General features: G+C 40.5%; 1 protein-coding gene across 1 annotated transcript in view; it reads right to left on the minus strand.

Annotated features, from left to right (window-relative positions):
* LOC133213257 (transmembrane protein 132B-like) overlaps positions 1-18,044 on the minus strand; it is a 69,436-nt gene extending 51,392 nt beyond the window's left edge. Inside the window, exon 1 of the mRNA XM_061355405.1 lies at positions 17,861-18,044. Within this exon, the coding sequence (XP_061211389.1) occupies positions 17,861-18,040 (180 nt within the window). The 5' untranslated portion in view covers positions 18,041-18,044. The remainder of the gene's footprint in view (positions 1-17,860) is intronic.
* Between the last annotated feature and the right edge of the window lie 4,091 nt (positions 18,045-22,135).

A 22,135-nucleotide genomic window follows, 5' to 3' on the forward strand; every position in this document is an offset into this window, starting at 1 on the left:
CATTTCACTGATGACTAAAACTTTATATTCAGTATTTTGTTCACATACTCACAACGAATGGTGCAAACATTATAATAAATGGAGAAAAATACACAAACATTAATTGGGTAGATTAACCTCCAGAACACTTGGACAGCTGTTTCAACATACTGTCTTTGAGGCCAATATGCTAAACCAGCTGTTCTTATATGTAAGGTAAAATTGGACGCTGTGTTTTGCAGTGTGAATACTCCAGGTCTACATTACAACTTAGTGACTTTAATGTACACCTGGAGCATTGCCAATTTTCTTTAGTAATTTACATACTTTTTTCCCCACATTATTAACAACTTCACCAATGTCAACTCATTTGTTCAAGAATATGCTCAGAACCAAAGTCAAGTGGCTTTCTGTCACCTTTACATGGCATTCACACACTCACACTGCACGTGGCCGGCTGTAGTAAGATGCTTGCAGAACAGATGAATGAATGTGATTATTTTTTTATGTAGTTTTACAATAGCACAAGTGTTCTTTAAATGGAAAGCATGTTCTGGTTCATGGTGCTTTCTCCTCTTGTTTCCAAGGCAACTCGATACACAGACACATGCAAACACACACGTGCATGCTATTAATGTCCTTTTCTGTTGTGAGAGATTTGTCATTTATCAATGAAACTTTAGGCAGCTTCTGTAGTAGTGAAAGCCTAAGAGAAACATCTCACAGGGTAACCCACAGGAGGAAAACATTCAACAAGTGTTTCTCTTCCATTGTACACTTAAACTACATGTTTTGGAAACTTTTGGCATCAAGATCTCCTGCCTCTTCTAGCCAGATAGATGAGGAATGTTGAGCCCACCTCACAACATCCTTGGACTTTCCTTCTATAATGCAATGCTTTCAGTCCAGCTCTTCCAAAGAGAAGAAAATAACCTGGGAGATTGGTTTGTACACGTGTGTCTCTGTATGTCATAGAATCATAGAATCAACTAGGTTGAAAAATATGTTTAAGATCACCAAGTCCAACTATTACCCCAGCACTGCAAAGACCACAACTAAACCATGTCACTAAGCACCTCATCTATGTGGTTTTTGAACGCTTCGAGGGATGGTGGTTCCACCACTTCCCTGGGCAGTGTGTTCCAATGCCTGACCACCCTTTCATTGGAGAAATCTTTCCTAATATCCAGTCTAAACCTCCCCTGGCACAGCTTGAGGCCACTTCCTCTTGTCCTGTTATCTGTTACTTGGGAGAAGAGACCAACTCCCACCTTGCTACAATCTCCTTTCAGGTAGTTGTAGAGAGTGATTAGGTCTCTCCCAGGAGCCTTCTCTTCTCCGAACTAAACAACCACAAAAATGATGGCCCTTAGATCTTCAGTAGAGATATCACAGAATCAGTAAGCCTTGCAAAAGCCAATCTCCAGAAGCTGCACTGCTGACACTTGGCACTGGAACACGGCTGCATCTGTTCTGTGTTTCTAAATGAAACTCATTTCAGAACAAGTAAGGCCTAGGCACAAAAATGATTTGTCATGCTCAGCACTCCGTGCTAAATCACATTTATATCCTCTGATTCTCAATTGTAATCCTCTTTGGAATTCACTTAATTGTCGGGCTCTTAAGAGCTGGGGGTCAGGTACAGACAGTGAGTAAGGAGTGAAAACAGCAAAGGCAAAGTACTAGTCTGACCAATTGTGCTGTTTATCTGAGAAGTGAGATGTGACAAAGAAGGGAGGCAGCTGGAAATTGTAAGAGATGTTTTGAAAGAAAGGGCTTTGAATCATTGTTATTGTTGTTCCATCTATCTGATTCTTTTTCCTTTGCATAACAAAAAGGCCTGCTGATTGCCATTATTGCCTGGGGTTTTGTACTAGTCATTCCCACACTGCTTTGTGGGTTTTCAGAGTACATCAGACTTTGGACCACAGTTGGCTCTTGCCACAGCAGAATGGTGGTATACACAAATCTGGTCTATCCTTAAGGGTCAAGTGTCACTTTCAAAATCAAACCTACTTCTAAAGTACCTCAGGCGTGCTTGCAATAATGCTCAGTTAAATGGCAATGCAAACTCAGGGCAAGAGAAAGTCAGGCAAAAGGTCTTACTCAGATTTTACTTACAGCAGGTATGGATTTGAAGGAACACAAATGTGATTTACCCCCAAGCTTACCAGTGGGCAATTATGCTGAAGTGGGACACTGCTTATGCTGAAGTCGGATCAGTTTAGGGGCTGATGTAGAAACAACTGTCTGCGATTTATTTTATAGAGAATACAGTAGAATTCCATTAACATCAGCAGAATACCTATGCATTTCACAGCAGCAACAGCAGGGAGCCTGGACCTTCTCCATACATGAATACATGATGTTCCTCCTCCTTGGTATAAATATTTGGAGCTGTAGTTTACATTGATCTACTCTACCCAAAAAACATGGAAAAAGAATTCATCTTCCTCGGTAGAGCTGAAGTTGCATTGTATCAGCTCTTGTTTATAAGTAGATTTATAAAAGAACTATATCTTCAGTAGATGCTATGGGAAATCCCTGACTTCAGTGGGAGTGCCACTCTCTTGTGCTAAGAAACTACTTCATGAATACAATTCCCTTAATTCATGCACTCCCTAACTTCTCAAGATTGCCACTATTAACTTGCACACCATGTAGCCTTAATGATTTTGGTTACATTTTCTATTACATGCTTCTATTTATAAAGGGTTTATAAGGGAGACTAATGGATATTTAATAGGCATTCTAAGTGTGCAACAGACATGAGCAGCATGTTAGAAAAGATTACAGGCACACCAACAGAAGATTTACAAATACCTGTAAGCTCTGACTTGCAAGTAACCCAACGGGCCAGTGGGATTCTGTAATAATGTTAACAGTAGATTATCCAATTAATAAGTTTTATTAATAACTAAGTCTTTGTAAACTATTTTAAATGGAACCCTGTCATACACGGAAGCAGTTATGTGACTTACCGCTGTTGACAAGGATAAAGGAGAAATCTGTAGGTTTGTTTTTTAAATGCCACTCTCCACCTGTAAGCATGAGCTAATACTGTAATGTTTCCAATGCAAACACCATTACAGTGTTAGTCTGGGATTTGGGCATTTTATCACACATCCTTAGGGTTAAATTCTGTCCTAAACCACATAAATTTAAGTCTCTCAGAAGCCACTAGAGCTGCTTGCTGTGCATATATACCTGTGTGTGTAGGAGGGCACAACTTAGTCTTTTTATTTACAGAACCATTAATTAAATTACTGCAATTAAATATCAAATCAAATTGCATTAAGATAACATTAAGCACATAGGAAGTTAGAACCAGAGCTCTTATTAGGGTTAATGGTTAGCTTTTAATGCACCTCTAAGTCAAACCCCAAGGAATGCAGGTTAAATTGACACACACAAAGCCAAAACTTCACGCAAATATTCTTTTACAATGTCCTAGTTTTTGCATCATTTCCAATCATTTGTATGGGTTTCCTGCTATTTTTCTCTTAAAGCACGTTACCCTAAATGAAATGGAGGAGCTTTATCAGCAAGTTTCTGATCAATTCAGAGGAGCTGAGCACTACAAAATTACAAACTTGCAATTACTGCATGAGGCAACACCCTTCAAGAACAAATCTATTCTAGATGATGATTTTCTGCTTTATTTTCAATCCAACTCTTCTTTGATTCCCTGTCACAATAATAGAGATCTCTGCAAAAAGTCAAAGGAATATAAAAACTTGCTCTCCTCATGTCTCATCCCCAAAGCTGATGATGGGTAGAGCACAGATCTGTGCCACTGCTGAGTGCTGACAGAGCTGCAGGCCAACAGCCATGGCCATGTATCAACTTGTGAGATGTCCTGAGGTCCATTCTCAAGGACCAGCTCCACCACACAAATCCCAGCACCCACATCCCCCAGCAGCCAGTAACTAAGCAAGAGGTGAGATCCCTCACTGCAGAGGACTTGCATCACCTAGGACATTAAGGGAATCCTTCAAAGTCTTGATTATTTTGCCATAGCAATAAAGGGGAAGAACTAAGGTTTCTGTTGCTTGTGCCATCAGGAGTGTGTTACAGCACACCAGTAAACTGAGACAGGTAGATGTGAGCCCTCCTTAAGGAGCTGTACAAACTAGTTAGGGGAAAATCACCACTGAAATTGAAAACATTGTTATTGCATCCGACTCCTTGTAGATTCTTGCTCTGTTCTGAATTTAGCGGGGTTTTAGAAGATTTTACAGCAGAATTAATAAATAAATAAAATGTTTGCTTACCCACTGATTAAATTAGCACAGAACCCGGTGTGCCTGTATTTTCAACTGGAGAAAAACATCCAGAAGATTCAATATTTATGCAATGTTTTATGGAAGTTCAATAGCAAAATCCAATATAATTTCCCAATTAAAATCACCTGCTAGTTGACTTACATCTATTACTATTATTTCAAGGCGCTGTATACGGAACCTATTCACACAGCAGTGTTGCGTGAACATGCATAGGTTGAAAATTAGTAATGACTGTCTAGACAATTCACTGTTAGCTATAGCTGAGTGAACAGAATGAATAATTTATTCAATGAATTTTGCACTCCTTTTCCTCTATTTGAACTGACCATGGAAAACCTGAAAATGTGCCCATTTATTGGAATTACTTTCTATGAATTAATTCATAACCTGAATATTTTCCCACCAAACAAAAATAATTGAAGTTGTGGTTGACTTACGATACCCCAGGCAGCTGAGGTTCTGCTCATCCCAGTGCCCCTGTGGCCCATCCTTACACTCAGACACACACAACTCACTGGAAGTACACTGAAAATACACTTTAGTACCTTTAAGAGCCACAATTTGCAGAGATGTGTCTAAAGGAGCTAAACAGCAAGGTCCATTCAAAATCCCATGAAGTGACTATCTGTAACTCCTTGGGTCTTGATAACTTCCAGAAATCCAGCCATGAGATGCTCTTGAAAACTCTCATCTCAAATGCCATGAACATGACTTACAATACTTCACAGCCATAGGGCTATCCCACCTCATAAAACCACAGGAGTTAGGCTTTTAACATTTATTGCAAGTGCCTAGAAACTAGATATTATATGGTAAACATTTATTGTTTCTGTTGGTGGAGTTAGATTTCAGCTGGCAATCCAGAGGCAAAAAGCTCCACTACAGCTCCAACCACTACAGCCCCTGTTCTAACACAGAATTTAATAGCAGATTTCTCTCTTTGAAATTTGTTCTTCATTAGGTGAGCTACGAAATGGAGGCTGAAACAATGAGTGTTTTTAACTCTAGCAGATCAAATGCATTCTGACATCCATCCTCTAAGGGACAAATGACACATTAATAAGACAGAGATCAAATACTCTGTCACTTAAATCTCTAGCAACATCAAGCCTGATAACCCATGCTTGGCACACCAGAATGCTGCAACCGTCCAAAGAGCTCTGCAATTTTTGCCTATCAAACCTCAGTATTTGTGTATCCTCCTGTTTTGCAGAGCCAAGCCAATGCTATGGCAATTAGCTTGCTCCTGACAAGGAAACAACACGAAGAAAAAGGACACAGGCAGGAATGGGGATGAATGAAGTGTGATTTTTGAATTACATTCTTTGCCTCTTTCCTCCTACTCTTTACTACAACACTACTGGGAGACTGCACAAGCAGCAACAGCAAATACTGGCTGTGCTCAGTGTGTAAGTCAGGGCAAGGTTCTTCTTCTGCAGGAACTGAGCAGGTTTGGGCTCTCTCCCAAGCTCCAGTACAGGAGTCATGCCACGGCACTGAGTTTTTGGGCAGCACTGTTCCCAGCAGTGGTGGAAAGCAAGCTGGAATGACAAGAAGTCATTGCCATTTCAATGCATTTACCAACCTAAAATCAGAAGGGCCCAAAGATTATGCAAAATTCAATCAGCTTCTCACTGTTGATCACAAATTTCAGTCTGATGCCAACATTTTATCCCTTGAAACTCGCTGGATCCATTTCCTCCTCCGGCCACATCTAGGAATGCATTTATTGCCCCTCAAATAAACCTGCAATTTGCAAAATGCCTGCTCCTCTCTGCCCTCATCAGTTCTGATGCCTTCACTCCTGCCATCCCTATGAGGGAGTGCTGCCTTCTGCCTCGGACTGGTCTTGTAAGAGCTCACAGACAAGTGCCAACGCAGTTTTGCCTTCCAGCTCCATGGGAGGCAGAGCTGTAAAAACTGCTCATTCAAGAGCTTCCGAATTGGCCAACTCAGAATATTACAAGGCTGTCCCAAAGCACCACATTAGAGTATCTTGATTATCTTAATAAAGATGTAGCTTAACACTTTCAGTAAAGCTGAGGCACCTTTGGATGAAATTTCTTTATGCACAATAGGCTACATTACAACTTTTAAAGCTCTCTGATTGCTGTTCTGCTCCACCTTTATGATGCTATTTAAATGAACTAAAAAATAGAAATTACATATAAAATAATTCCTAGGCCTAATTGATATTGAGGCCATGTATATCAGAAGTAACTACATTAAGGTCAATGCCAGCTTTGAACACGAGTTGTGTTCAATACAAATAACCATTTACAAAGAAAAGCTTTCAGTGCAACATGTACTTAGGCAATATAATACAGCATCTGTTTGGCAAGAACATGGTCTGTTTGTATAAGCTAAAAACTATATGTATCCCTCATACATGTATACACAACACAGAATGAATTCATGCAGAAGGTATTCGGCTCACTGTACATCCTAGAAATACAAGCTGACAATTAAATAGTCCTAGTAAGACTCCCTCTCCAGCTAACAGAACAGCTCACAACAAACAGCATTTTGTTCACGTGTGCCCATTATATTCGTGGGTGCTGATTTAATGAACAATAATTTCAGTATCTCTGCGATTTCCTCCCTGTTTAACAAATGATGCCCTTTGATGAGGGCTTTAGTTCAAATCAGTGGCCCATCAGCTGTAGACTAAGCCTGGAATGCTCAGTTAATCGGCAATGAAACCAAAATGAGCACACTGGAAAAAATTACACATCAGCCAAATTACTGGGTAATTGTTAAGGAACAAGAAGAGTCTCATTTTAAGTACACAAAGTAAAAGCTTTGTAGCTCCCTCCAGCGCAGTGAGTTTCCCTGGTCTGTGTCCTGTTAATGGACTGTACCGCTCGCAGAATCACTACAGGTTGGCTCAGTTCATCCCTCTTGCAATCCCTCTGCCAAGAGGTTTGCTGTGCCCTTATTGCTGGCCCGCAGGAGGTCCTACCACTCTTGCTGGTCTGTCAAGGGATCCCTCCATCAGCTTGCACCAAAATCCCCATAGCAGATTTTTCATAAGGACAGAAAAAGCAAACCTAAAGGAACAGAGGTAACCAAATAGCCCTCTGGAGGCAGCCCAGCTGTACCAGCTCAGCAGTAGAGCACCTCTTAGCATTTCCTCAGCACATCTATTATTGGAACCACTTACTCCGAACAAGAATTTAGTGGTTGGAGAGGGTTTTCTAAGAATAGTAACTCTCCACATGGACCAAAGAGAGCCCAGATCACTCTGACTGCAGGAATACCTGGATGTCCTCATACTAAGGAGGCAGAGCCCTTAGATACACGGGCAGCAATGTTAACCCTCCCAAATACAGCTTTTTTATAAACACCTGACCACAGATGCCTGCATTCAGGCACCAGTAGTCTGATCTTCAGAAAGAAGTGTCACCAAAGCATTACACTTTAAATAAGGCAGCAGAGCAAGAAGAACACAGAAGTGGCAATGCACACAACCTCTGTGTCAGAGATTAATCACAGGAGCAAAGACAGCATCGACCAGGAGCCAGGGAGGCTGGGGCAATGCAGCTTGCCAGGCTGCATGGCACAGGGAACAGACAGGCAGTGCTTAAGAGCAAGAGTGGGGAGAGATGTCCCCTTTATCTCTTCCCAGCAGTTGCTTGCCTGGATGATCATAAATTAGTTCCAACAATGTATTTTACAGCTATGACAATGAAGAAAAGCAATGCCAGACTTAGGACATTCATGTGTATGTTATCTAAACACAGATGCTGGTGTGGGATCTGAGCAGACATTCCCATGGCACAAGCAATCCTGCCCCATTCCTGGTAGTAGAGAGATGGAATTCTTTTTAAGAGATACATGAGATAGAAAAGCCAGCTTGCTTATGCTGGAACAGCCTTTGTTTCATGGGGTAATCATTAGCATTCACCCAAACAGCAAACAACTAGCAATATGTGGTTAAATCACTGCAGTTTGGTAAACTGTGGAGTGATTTCCAAGAGGAGGATTAGTGAGAAACACTGCCTTTAGGACTTGATCCTGAGTAGCTTGCAACAGGATCTCTGAAGCACTTGGCACTGGCACTCCCTGCATATTCATTAACGTTTTGGACTCTGGTTGTAACAACTATCAGCAAGTGTATCTAATTTCATGAAAGAAAATTACTGGTTCATAGTGGTGCTTTTACTCAAGCAGGCATAAAACATGAGTATGAAAACCCTCATAATCTCTAGCTACTGACATTAAATGTTTATCATCCAACAGAGTTGAATACAATTCTTATCTGTGATGGATGTGGCACACAATAGCTGTTTTCTTGAGTGCATCATAAATATTAATGGTATTCACAGAGCTTCTTAAAATTTGTCATGTTACATTGCTTTCATGGAAACACTCAAAATGCCATTATTTTTGTCCCACCAATAGCACATTTTCTTCTGGTTTCTCTTTCTTTTTTACTCCCAAAATTAAATGGCAGAGTATGTTTAACTCAGCAGAGGGAAAATAGGGATAATGGTTCACACTGAGCAAATCCAAAATCTAGTTCAGATGCCCAGATTAAGACTGAAAGGGGAAAAACAGAGTATCCTTTGGAAAATGGAGTCCAGTTAAAACAGAAACACTTCCTGAAATTAAGATTTGGCTGGAATTTTGTTTTCAGAAGAACACTGAGAAAGAAGGTTGAAATTATCAAATAGTCTTATTCTGCCATATCCAGAATGGGGCAGTTTTGCTTAAGGTAAAAGAAAGGCTATTCTCAAAATTGACCATTTGCACATTATTTAATCAAGTTTAATCAAAAGCCTCAGTTCTACAAAGAAAAATGTCTTTTCCTCTGTTAGACAACTTTGATCAATCCAACACAGCTTTTCTGAATGTCTCTTCACAGGCATCTTGTCATCTCCTGCCTTTATTCAATCAGACCATGCCCGTAAGGGCACTCCCATGTCACACCCTCCCCACACATTCTTCTTCCAGTGTATTTCAGTGAGCACCTTCACATGGATCAAACTTTAACAAAGTCTTCAGTGCTTTGTATTTTGGGTGATATGTTTCAAGAAATCCTTTAAAATCTCATCTTTCCCTATAAAATTCGTCCTGTGGTTGTCAGGACAGCTTTACAAGCCAAACCCATTTAATTCCCTATGACAATCCATTTGAAGATGGCGATAATTGCAGAAGATACTATCTGTGCTACAGAGACATAAACCACTCGCTATGGGCATAGGAAATACAGTAATACAAAAGAAAAATTCCCCTTTTCTTATTCTGTGCTCTCTCCACAGCAGTTCATTTGCTTTGAGTTTAAAATCAGTCCTTCCAGTGTGGGGTTTTAGGGAAGCTCAAGGCTTCAATCCTGTTCCTGTTAATTATTGTTAAAATTCACACTGAAATTCATGATCTGAGAGTCACAGATTCTGGTTTTATTGAAAAGAATCCTGATAATCCCTAATATTTCTGGGAGGAAAAACTACATTGAGTTTACTTTAAATAGTTTTGCCACAAAATGGTGAATTTTGTGAATGACAAAATCGTTTTACTCTATGTGCAGAGTGAACTGCACAGAAAGATGTGCTGTATAATTTCCAGGGAGCCGGAAGGCCAAAGGTTAAGGCGATTTCAAGTGAAAAATATGCATTAAGAGCAATGGATAAACACATATGGGACATTTTGCATTTGAATACATCCTAGCCAACCTCTAAAATATGTAAATCATCTGGGCTTGGTAGAAATGACTGATTTTACTCTGGTACTTTTGACATTCCAGGATTAAGTGTTCTGGGGTCTATAGTTGACCCCAGAGAGCACAAAGGACAGAGGCTGCTAAAGCTTGACATTTTCATATTTCAGCTGAAGGTGAAGGTAAGCTGCTTCTTAAGTCTGGGTCAACTTCCATCTTGGCATGAATGTGCTCCTTTAATTGCTGTCTGAATAGAAGCTCTCATGACATTAAGAAATTCTTTAAGGTTTGGGGGTTTTATCTTTAAAGACTCCCTTTCTGATAGCTGGATGCAGCAGTGTTGGGCGTAGGAACATGGACACTCAAATTCACATTGCTTCAGACATCTTTTAACTTGTACTGAATTGAAATGAATGCACAGAAGAAACCTTTTCCCCAAAGAAGGGAACAAGAACTGTCATGACTGAAAGCCGCAGCCAAGCCTCAATAATGGATCAAGACATCATTTCAGCTGACTCATAGGAGAAAGCTACAAAACAATATAAGTAATACCAGGAAACATAGAATCACAATAACGTTTAGGGTTGGAAAGGGCCTTAAGATCATCTAGTTCCAACCCTCTGCCATGAGCAAGGATGCCTCACCCTAAACCATGTCACCCAAAGCTCTGTCCAGCCTGGCCTTGTACATGATTTGTAAGCTTTAGAATGGCTGCTTATTTGACTAGAGGGTCTCACAGGCTTCACTCAGCATGGAGGACCGCTGCAGCCCATGGCTGGATGCAGCTGGATGTGACAGCGATGAGCTCTCCATGAATGAAGGTGGCCATGCCATCTCTTCTACAAAGGGGTCTTGGTGGCATTCATGCCAAGCTTCATTTCCCCTCCTGCTCCTCACGGGAGACTGGACAGCCAAAGCTAGCAGCACACTAAAACCAAAACCAACGACTACAGAACCCAAACAACAACCCTCCAAGCGCTCACCCCGTGCCCCTGCTTTCTTTAAGCCAAATAAGCAAAGTGTTGCCCTCAGCAATCCCCTTTCAGCCTGACTTCTAGAAATGGGCATCTTTAAGGATGATTCTTCCAGGTGTTCTTGTCAGTACGTTTGTCAGCAGCAACTGGAGATACTATTATTCAGCCTCCCATTTAAGAGAAACCTCACTGGAGTATATACAGCCATCTGTGCTTCTAAGTGATTCACAACATTAGTAAACTATTAGTCAAGCAATAGCTTACATTTTTGGGGAGGAGACAAGATTTCTGAAGACACAGATTAAATACTTGTAGGATATACAGAAATATTTCAGGCTGAGGGGCTGAGAACAGTGGTGAAATATTGGTTGTTGCATTTGAAAAACACTTTAGAATAATGACAGTCTGGGAATCACAATTCTATTACTATACAAGAAAGGATCTGTAACACATACAGCTAAAACACCAGTGCTGCCAGTCACAGACCAAGCCATCATTTTCCTAGATAAGAAGAGAATGCTAGATATTCATCTATTATTAAACCTATTGTTCCTCAAGCCCTCAGCCTTAGCCGAAGCCTCCTTATAATAAGCAGTTAAAAGACATTTCTTCAATGTCTTGTTCTTTACTTTGACTAAGTTCCTGGTTGCCTAGAAACTCTCTAAAAGACCTGGATTTTTCCTATTTTGTCATTTTCCCCCAACTGTTAGTTAGGTAAGAGATTAATCCAACCACATTTATTTGTGACAGAAACCTGGATGACAGGCTCAAAGCTGTTGCAGTGTTTGTTTCCTGCACCCCAGGAGTGTCAGACTCTACCAATTACCTTGCTATTTGCTGTTAACTATGGAAACTGCAGGTTATATCTATTTAGACCAAGAGCTAAAACTGTAGGAATCGTATCACCAGTGGATAGGACAGGTTAGTCTGTGCTATCAATTTCTCTAATTAGCAGGACACACAATTCCACTTTGCAACATTATTATATCGCAAGATTATTACATTAAAGCATACCATGGCACTTAGTTTAGATCCAACTTCACAATGTTCTGACAGATCTGCCGGATGCCTAAAACACCCCTTCTGATGCATTAAACATCAACCAGATTCACAACTCACATCCTACTTCACTGCCATAAAACCTACTTGAAAATAGCAGTGGTTATAGCCAGTAACAATATTATCAGAAGGCAGAGTCTGTTCCTGATATTCACTAACAGTGGAGCCAAAAAGAACTTCAGATGTGGTTGTGTTCGACTTCCTCCCCTTGATCTGTTACTCTACTCAACAGGATAAGAATAGATCACCTTTCTACTTTTTGGACATTAGTTCCAAGGTTGATCTGTAGACCAGATGTTGAAAGAATCAATTATCAGAGACATTTATTGTCAAAAAGAAAACAGGCCTCACAGAAAGAAGCAGCTGACATTTTCACCTGACACGCAGTGCCATGTGGAACATTAAACTGAACAGCCCGGCCTGGATCCTCAAAGGTATTTAGGGACATCCTATCTTGCAAGAGGACAATGCAGTAGCACTCAAGCTAGAAGGCTGCAATGCCGAATCAGCCACCCCAGTGCAGTGATCAATCTCCTTCATTTTCTATAGATAAAGTCTCTCAATAGTTTTTTATTCTCAAAAGCTTATGATAAAACCTAAGATAAAACTAAATATTCCTTCCACTCTCCTCTAAATAAACATCCAGGAGCCAAATATTCCAGTTTCTAAATAGGATTCAAATTAAGGGAGCAAACCTCCCATCCATGCATTTTTGCCTGAATTAAATCAGCTTAAACAGTTATGCACAGCTTTAGGTGATAAAACAGCATTTATATTCTTAAAAGCCACTCATCTGTGCTGACATTAGTTCTTGATGGTATAAATCCTACCTCTTTTCTAACCAAAACAGGTTTTAGAGATAATAAGTACAGCATTGTAGGATTTTTTTTAAGTGTTTTAAAAAGTACCTTGAGGAATACGAAAAGTGACTTACGAATCGTTCAGAAACAGGTAAAACTAAGTAAGAGGAACTTAATTTCCATTTAATTTTCCATTCTCATCAAGCTCAGTTTATTCAGGTCTGATTAATTAATTCCTGTAAAGTGTTCTGAAAATATAAAACACTTCATAAATACTAGATAATAATAGAGTACTTAAGGAAAAAATAATTTGCTAATTTGCATGGAGTTTTAGGAATTAGCATTTATTTCTTTTCCCTACCTAAGCAGGCCCACCCAATCCCTTTTAGCTATCAGAAAATGCTCTGGCAGTTACAGGATAATGCATCTTCACATATTTTATGTGCCACAGTTCACAGAAAACAAATTCAGAATGACTTGCAAAGTTGTACTTACAGAGGAATACACACACAGACAGTTTTCATTCCCTTTCAAGTCCACTCTCCCTCTTACCAGGAACCTAGGTGCACAGCTTCTGTGGTTAAACAGCAGTCTGCTACATTCTGAGCTCTGTGTTTTCTCAGCCTGTTGTCCAAAGAACCTAAAACTTCACTGACCACTTCTAAAGCAGTCTGGAATAAAGTCACTTAAGACAGTATCATGTATCATCCATCCTTATATCTGGGTATCTTATGATGCCTTGTCTCAATACATGTATTTTTATACCTCTACAGCTGTACAAGAGGACAACTATTCATGTATCCAATTTTCATGCTCAGAAATGGTGAATTTCATGATCTAGCCTTATCTACAGAAACAAAACCTTCCAGGAACTACACACCGACTACTGGTATAAGCACTCTGGAGATCAGTTAGTATCTAAGCCAAAGGCTAGGTAGGATAGGTATGTGAGGCTCAGAATCCTGTCTGATCATCCCAGCATAAGTCACATTGAACACTAGAGAAAATAAACCATCTGTTTCCAAAGTGGTGTAAAATGCACACAGCAATACCAGCTGGGATCAGATCCTCCATGACGCTGGAAAGGGTGCCAGTGAGACACCAGCACTTGGCGCTCTGGGTTGATTCTGAACTGGTGCTCTACTCGCCTGCTGAACAGAAATCAGGCCACGTTTGGACTGAGCAAAAACTGGTTGGGTTTTTTTGTAGGGTGGACACAGACTGAAAGATACAGCCTACCCTCTTATGTCCCTTCATGTCTCGAAACATTCCCCAAGTAAAACCGAGTGTGTTTTCCAGCACAACTTTGGCTGTACACACACAGAATGGGTCACTTCCACACTCTTCAGCAGCTGAAAATGATGGAAATGACAGCATAGCTTAAAGAGAACATTCCCCACTATGTTCCTCTATAATAAGTGCTATAGGACTGAAGGCTCTCAGCAGGCTTATGATTTAAAGGCAGAGTCATAAGAACAAGTCCACAGAAGTCAACCCTTACGGCAGCAGTGGGGTTATCAAGCTGTCATCCAAATCACCTCCTGAGGGGTGCAGCCTGCACACAGCTGTGATCACCCCTCTCAGTATTTTCTCTTTGTCATGTCAGCTAGGGTTGGCCTGTGCTCCCACGCCACCATCTCTGTGCACAGAGTCTGCATTGCTCACCCAGGAGGAGAGAGAAGACTTCAGAAAGCAAATCCTAAATTACTGGACTGTGCTGTTCCCATCTGGATGTAGTTCCCTTGGAAATCCCAGCTGGCCCTGTGCAGTTGTTGAAACTGGATGTTTCAATTACAAGGATTTGGGGAGCACTGTCAGATGATGCAGAAAGCAGGCTCTCTTTCAACATGGCATTTTGTTTTAATTTCTCTCATCAGTGCAAATGTTTAACTCTTTTGTATTCTAAATGCACTGAATTTGGCCATAAATGGCGCTGAAATTTATTATCTAGAAGATCATTCAAATTAAAAGTGACAGTTTGGGAGGAATTCCCAATATTCCAAGATTGAATTTTAGTCCCCTTCCAAAAAAATATGCAAACCACGCTCCCGCCCCCAAGTATTTTTACAGTAACCACACTGAAAGAAGAACAGTTGGGTTTGTTACACTGATGATTTCTACTTTCCTCACAAGCTGATGAGTTTCCAGTTACTTCCTAATGTCCCTATCAAGGCTTAAGTATCTCTGCTCCTCTTTGGTCACAGCATACAGGCATTGCAGTTTATCACAATGTTCCTCCACTGGGTTAATGTCACATAACCTCACCTCAGGAGTGGGCTGAGAGCAGGCACAGAGCACAGCTGGTGGGTGCTACCCTGGTCTAGACTCTGCCTGGCCCTCCTTCCTTCTGCGCATCCCTAGACACTGTTTATTAATGCACTGCTCATTTGATACCAGAGGACTAGCCAGAAATAATCTGCAATATGAATTCATCACAGCAAGACTGTCTGCTAATATGGAACTATTTTTTGCTACATAATGTGCAAAAATCAACAGTATCTTCCACTTAGAAAAACCCAAAACACCCAAAAAAATGCCTTTCAAGCTTGCTGCCAAATGTACCTGTTAAGAGCATGAGATTTGATGTTAAGGGCTTCATAAACTCACTAAAGCAAAAAACCAGCTCTTTTCATCAGGCTATTATTAAAAGGTTACCATGCATCCTGTATCTTTATCTGCATAAAAAGGCAAACCAAATACGAGAAAAAAATTATCCCCGCCACTATCTCCAGAGTCACCACAGAATAAATTATCTGGGGGCTTGTTCCAATTTCTCCTGTTTAAGAAAGTAGCACAGAAAACAAAGTTAAACTCATGACCAGCTGTACCAGCCAACAGCAATATTCCAAACCATATGGAGGAGGATGGCATTTTATTAGCAGAACTAAAGCGGTCTATAGAAAGAGAACCACACATTGAAGTCCACTTCTGTTGTGCAGGATTTCACAGCTAACTTCTCCTCCACTAAGTTCTTACTGGAACTGACTCAGTCTTCTTACTGGAAGGAAATTTTCCCTCTCCATGACATCAAGCTGCATTTCTCCATGCAAATGCTGGTGTCATTACCACTAGAACATCACAAGATTCTGACAACCCACCAAAACCTTCACTCCTGAAAATCAAGGACTAAATGATGTTTTGCTCAAATCTTAAACTCTCCAAGGAACTCTTATGTTTTCATCTATAAATATTCAATGTTTACAATGAAAGAGTCAGTACAGTGAAAAGGAACAGCAAGCAATTTATGTTCTATGCAACACAAAGGCATGGAAACACACTAGCTTCTGACCCTTCTGGGGGACCAGGGTCCAGGAACTGACAAAACTCTCATTTAGATACCTTTAGGCACTCAGAGGGAGACGGCCTTGCCAAGGAGCCAAGCAGATCTCGAGGAGGAATGAACATTAAAATGCACTTATTCCAGTCAGGAATTCCGGCCCTTAGGAACATGTTTCTGGTCCTGCCAGGCAATGCAGTGCCAGAACCTGCACCACTTAGTGACTGCTAAATGGAGCAGCACAGGAAAATGGCAAACATACAGGAAGGAAAAAGTGTTGTTCCTGGCACTGCTGTCATCAATTTTCCTATCAGCCTTGGTCTGAGCCAGCCAAGGACACTCACAAGCGAAGAAAAGCTCCTGAGAGCCCCATTTAAGGATTAAGGTCATGAATTTACAAAAAAAAATCTTTTTCCTTTACTCAGTGGTTAGTTTAAAATGACAAAGTATTGGAGATTAGATTAGCTCCACTTTCAATTCAGGTTCAGCCTCAGATTTTGTCCAAGGACATCTAGAGACAGCGGAAGTGGCCAACATCTGTCATAACTGCAAAGAGATGAAATGAAGCCCTGGCAGAGACAGTAGCAAAGCTCTGATCCAACATCCACAATGGGCTTTTGGGTTGGATTTTCTTTTCTGTCTGTGGTGTTCTGCACGGCACAAACTCTAGGCTGTCCACTTTAAACCAGCAATGCTATGTGAAAGCTTGCTCATGCACCATATTCTGTCTTTATTATACCTGATTCACCATTCCTACTAGATAATTTAATCCACACAATTAGAGTTTTGTTTCATCTCCTACATGCTTCAAAAGAAAGGGCTAGAGGAGAATCCTCTATTGACTATCACCAGGGCTGCCAGTAAGTGTAACCTTTGCAAGCATTTTTCCTTGCTTCTGTCCCAGTAGGAGAAGCTAGTAGCCACACAGAGGAAATCACCATTATTTCTTGGTTATATGGAAGAATAGAAAGAAAACCAGCACAGACTGACTCAGAAAGGAAGGGCAAATGTTTGTGAGAAAGTGAGATATTACCAGAGTGTCCCTGAAAGAACTGGTATAACATCCAGGTTCTCTGGCTGTCTCTATGGTTTTACAGCAGAATATCACCACTGAAATAACTAGTCACGTGTAAGCTTAAAGCACTAGTACTGAAAAGTCCATCAGACCCAAATGCAGGCCAAAGGTCCCTCCCAAAAGAGGTGCATTTGATTTTTAAAAGGAGATATTTGCATTTTTTAAATAAACCATCAGCTTCAAGCTTTCTGCACACGTACACCTTAAACCCTGCCTGGAAAACATGGCCAACACCTCCATCTTCACAAAGCATTTTGTCCTTTCTCTGTAACTCCAAATGGACCTTCTGTCAAACTGACACTTTGCAGCTCACTAGGCTGTGTGGCTCTTTGGGGAAAAGCAAAGCAGAAAACAGTCCAGTTGTTTGGTTTAGCAATGAAGTTTCCCACACATGCATGCCAATTTATTTCACTGAAAATGTCCCAACTAATTGCAACATTTACCCTTGGAGCACACGCGTGGCAGTCACATTAATACACCAGAAGACAATGGCTCCAGAGGAGCTATTACCCTGTACCAGGCCAATAATCCACAAACAGTAAAGGATTTTCACAAAAGATTCAAATGGTTTCCAAGGAGCTGTTACAGCATATCAGGTAAATAAAATATTATTGAAATGTATTTTTTGCATTTAAATCACTTGCAGCAGGTGCATAGGAAGTAGCATATAATAAAATGGCTCACATTCCCTTGAATACTAACGAGAATCAACGGAAACATTTAGCAAGAAGCAGCAGCAGCAGGTTCTTACCATGGCAAGAGGAACGATTCCCACGAACATCGTCCGGCTGACAAAGATCTCGGAGACCACCAGTTCGCTCAAGGAATCATCTCGAGGGTATTCCACCTGCCAGGTGATTTGCTGGGGCCCTGCCAGGCTGCTGGTGTTGTCAATCTCAAAGTCCATCTCCAGGATCTCAAAGGAGGACATGTTCGCTCTGGAGAAAAGAAACAACAGAATTTCCCAGAACATCAGCAGGATGTCACAATGTCACAACGTGCATTTTGATTTCTCCTCTGTTCACCAGAAGATTCACCATTAACTTCAACACGCACACTTGAAGACACTGACAGAAACCTAAATAAAACTATATACTGGGTATAAAGTAGCATAAACAGCTACTTTCTAGATAAAGTAACACTGTATCTTTTAGTTTCCTGAAATGGAGGCATTTTTCCCATGAAACTGTGATATTCATTTGCCATAATCAGAATGAACGTACAGAATAAGCCCCAAAACCTGGGAACTGCATTGCACAGATGCTGCTAAATTATTTAATATAGCATTATTATAATTTTGTTTCTGCAAATTCTGATGCTGTGAAACAATAGAATACTTGGCCATTCCTCATGCTGTATCAGAAATGAGCTCTAGGCAAGGGGTGGGGGGCAGTCTCAGACTCAAACTTTATCTCAGTGGAAAAAAATGGATTTGCAGAAATTATACACAACAAAAAAATGGGAGCAGATTATCCTTGTTTTCAATTCATGAAAACATTCTTCTCATTAGTGCTTCAGCCTTGTAATTACATGGTGATCACTATATATTTCTCATCTGGAAATAAAAGTTTGAAGGTAAAGAAATGGATGAAAATGCAGAACATTCAGAACTGTGTTTAAATTATTTCTGCTTCTTTTGTTAACAACAACACTCAGCACTCTCCTCTGGTCAAACACTATGTAAATATTAATAATTAATCCTCAGGTTAGAAAGACAGATCTTCATGTTACAGAGAAGAAAACAGACACCAAGATTTAACCACCAGCACTTGCTGTATCCACAGCAGAGCCCTATTTAGGAAACAGACTGTGCTCACCCAGCGCTTTACTTCCACAAAAATTAAGGTCGTTTACAAAGCAGCATGCAAGTTCCTGCCCCAAATTCCCAGACAGACACCTGCAGCGTGGCGCGCTGGTGCACTTACAGGGCATGGATGCTCTTTCCAGGGACGGAAAGGCAGCGAACCTGACTGCAGACCCAGTCGCTTAATTTCACACCGTCAAAGAGACAATCAGTGTTGCCAGTGTTACTGAAGTTTCAGGGTATGTGCTCATAAAATAGGTTAAAATCTGAATTTGCAGTATTTTAGGCCACTCTGTATTGACTTGAATGGGCTCTTACTGTGAGCATGAGATCACTGTAGTGATAGGAGAAGGGGTAATGGGTTAAAACTTAAACAGAGGAAGTTTAGATTGGATATAAGGAGGAAATTCTTTCCTGTTAGGGTGGTGAGGCACTGGAATGGGTTGCCCAAGGAGGTTGTGAATGCTCCATCCCTGGCAGTGTTCAAAGCCAGGTTGGACGAGGGCTTGGGTAATATGGTTTAGTGTGAGGTGTCCCTGCCCATGGCAGGAGGGGGGTTGGAACTGGATGATCTTGAGGTCCTTTCCAACCCTAACTATTCTATGATTCTATGGCTTGTTCCCGATACAGGGCAGTGTCCCATGCGCGAAGGCAGCCCTCAGATATTATTTCACCCTCCATCCTGTTCCCCAGTACATTGTGTGTCATCACTCTAACAGCTGTGTTCATAAAAAGTTTTAGCCTCTGCTACAAAGAATAGAGACTTAAAACATCCTTTTCCTTTTCCCAGCTGCACAGAGGCAGAATCTGGTTGTGCCATATGTTTCTGAAGGCACATTGTAAAGGAAAAAACCAATCTGAACAGGAACTGATTTTTATGTTTTCTTTCTGACAACAAACACCACAAGCATATGATTCAATGCCTGGAGGATAAATATTTTCCATGCTGACACAAGACAATAACCACCTCCAGGCAAAACTAGAAGCTATTGAGGCATCTTTTGGGTAGTCAACCAGACAATCAGTAAAACCCTTTTAAGACAAAAATTATTACACAATACTAGGGATTTAATTAAACCATTTCAGTCAAAAACAAGACCACAAAGTAGCGCTCAACTTCATTGTTTTCTGTGTATCACTTCTGGCAGTTTGGTTTATCTAAATCACATAAAATTAATTTCCTCAAAACACAGGAATAAGATTTCAAGATGAGCTTTACACTGACTGTGGATCTAGACACTGGGCCTGTAAGTTATGTGTAGATCTGCAATTGAGCTTCAATCTGTTAAAGTCAGTAGCTGCCACGCACAAAAACACCCTTGTGTGGATTCAAATTTGGAACAAAACCACTGATGGAGAGTTTTGCTTTAGATTCACCACTTAAATAATGTATTAGGTTAACCTTCACTGATAAATCTATTCCACGTGTCCCTCTGATTGGCACTTCTTTGAGCTCAGTCCATCGTGCCTTCCATTATTCCCCTCCTGTTTTAATTTTTACACATCCAAAAAGTAACCACAATAGTGGTTTTATATTTTAAAGACAGACTGGGACTCAGATTTCCCTAAGAAAAGATTGTGCATCTTGACTATATAGCAAGCTGAAGTAATTGCCAGGGAATAAAATGATTCTTGTGCCTCTCAATATGCAAAGACCATCACTGCATCCTTAGCACGGCTGTACAGCTATAAAAGACATAAGTTTCATTTAAAGGCAGACATGGTTATACACTGCCGGATCCGAAATGAGTCTCTGTGCATCCACAAAAGAGCAGCAACTCACATAAATAAACCCTCCTCAGGTCTAACTAATACTAATGTACAAACTAAAGCAAAGCTGACTTCCCAGATCTCCCAGGCCTTTATTGGTCCTGGTGCCAAAGCCAATCCTTACCATCATCTGGAAAAAAAACATGGCTTATCAAATGTTAGCTGCTTTGTCTCAGATGCAAGTCATGGAGCATGACCTGATTAAAGGATCCACTTCTTTTCATTTGGACTTTTGCTGAAAGAAATGGACTTATTGTATCTTAACAGAGGGTAAGTAAATTTTCTCTAAAATTATGATCTCCCTTTTTAGCTCTTCAGCCTTCAAGCAATTCCAAATGCTACAGTATCTGAAACACAGAGCATCCAATGGACTAATCCGCCCTCTTTAAGTCTCTTACAAGCTTACAACAAACCCATGATAAAACCTGAGAAGTGAATTTCTTTCTTGCTAGGACTAGTGCCTTCCTACTGGCTGCTGCATCTCTTATCCTGCAGGGGCTTCTTTCCCTGGGGAAGGCTGGCACTATATGCGTAATTCTTGCCATTTATTAACCATCCTCTATAGCACTATGCAGAAAACAACTGTATTTTTCCACTGAAATTGATGTGGGTTGCTAAAGTAAAACCAGAGATAGATTAAACTATACTCACGACTTTGAAGCTTAGCATTTACTTACATCAGCTTCATTACCTCATAAATCCACATCAAAACACCTGTATCTAAATCTCTCTCCTGGCTATAGAGCATTATACTATAACCAATTTTAAAGGCAGTCACTCCACCCTGCCATGGCAAATCTTCAGCTTTTAGTCTGATCTGTAGCTGGTGGTCAGTATGTTGGTCTTTGAAGTGGATCTACAACTGCCTGGTGAAGACAAAACATTACCAGTGGGAAAATCCACTAGCTGAGAAGACGACAACTGAACTCATGCTGTTATCAGCCATTAAATCCTGCTAATCCAAACTTTATCCTATAAAGATTCTTCAGCTTTTTCTTGGGTCTTATTCCATCTTGCTCTTAAATACACTTGCACCATCAGGAAGAGTCTGATGGATTCCAAGGACTATAAATCACTTCTCCTTTCCACATATTTCCTCTCTTTTTAGTTAAGTATTTCTATTGTCCAGTGATCACAGTTTGGAAGGACTTTGCCAAACCTCAGTTTAGAGGAGCAATAAAAAAATAAAAAGTCAAAATTACTTCTATAAAAAAAGATTATTTCCTGCAAGCACAAGGAAAAGACCTTATAATTTTAGGCAGCTGGCATGCTTGCTAATAAGTCCATTTCTATGGAAATGAGTTCATAACTATTAATTTTGCCTGCTCCTGATCTATTCTTGATGAGCCTTTCAAATTTAGAAAAGCGCTTCATGATTCTCTCAATTTGGTAATTACTAACTCCCTTTGATGAATCCAGCCCAGTGTTTCAGACATGAGACATTCATTACAC

The sequence above is a fragment of the Neopsephotus bourkii genome, unplaced genomic scaffold (genome assembly GCF_033783945.1).
Source record: "Neopsephotus bourkii isolate Nb327-2 ecotype Australia unplaced genomic scaffold, CSIRO-AGI_Nbou_v1 NB_795, whole genome shotgun sequence".
NCBI lineage: Eukaryota > Metazoa > Chordata > Aves > Psittaciformes > Psittacidae > Neopsephotus > Neopsephotus bourkii.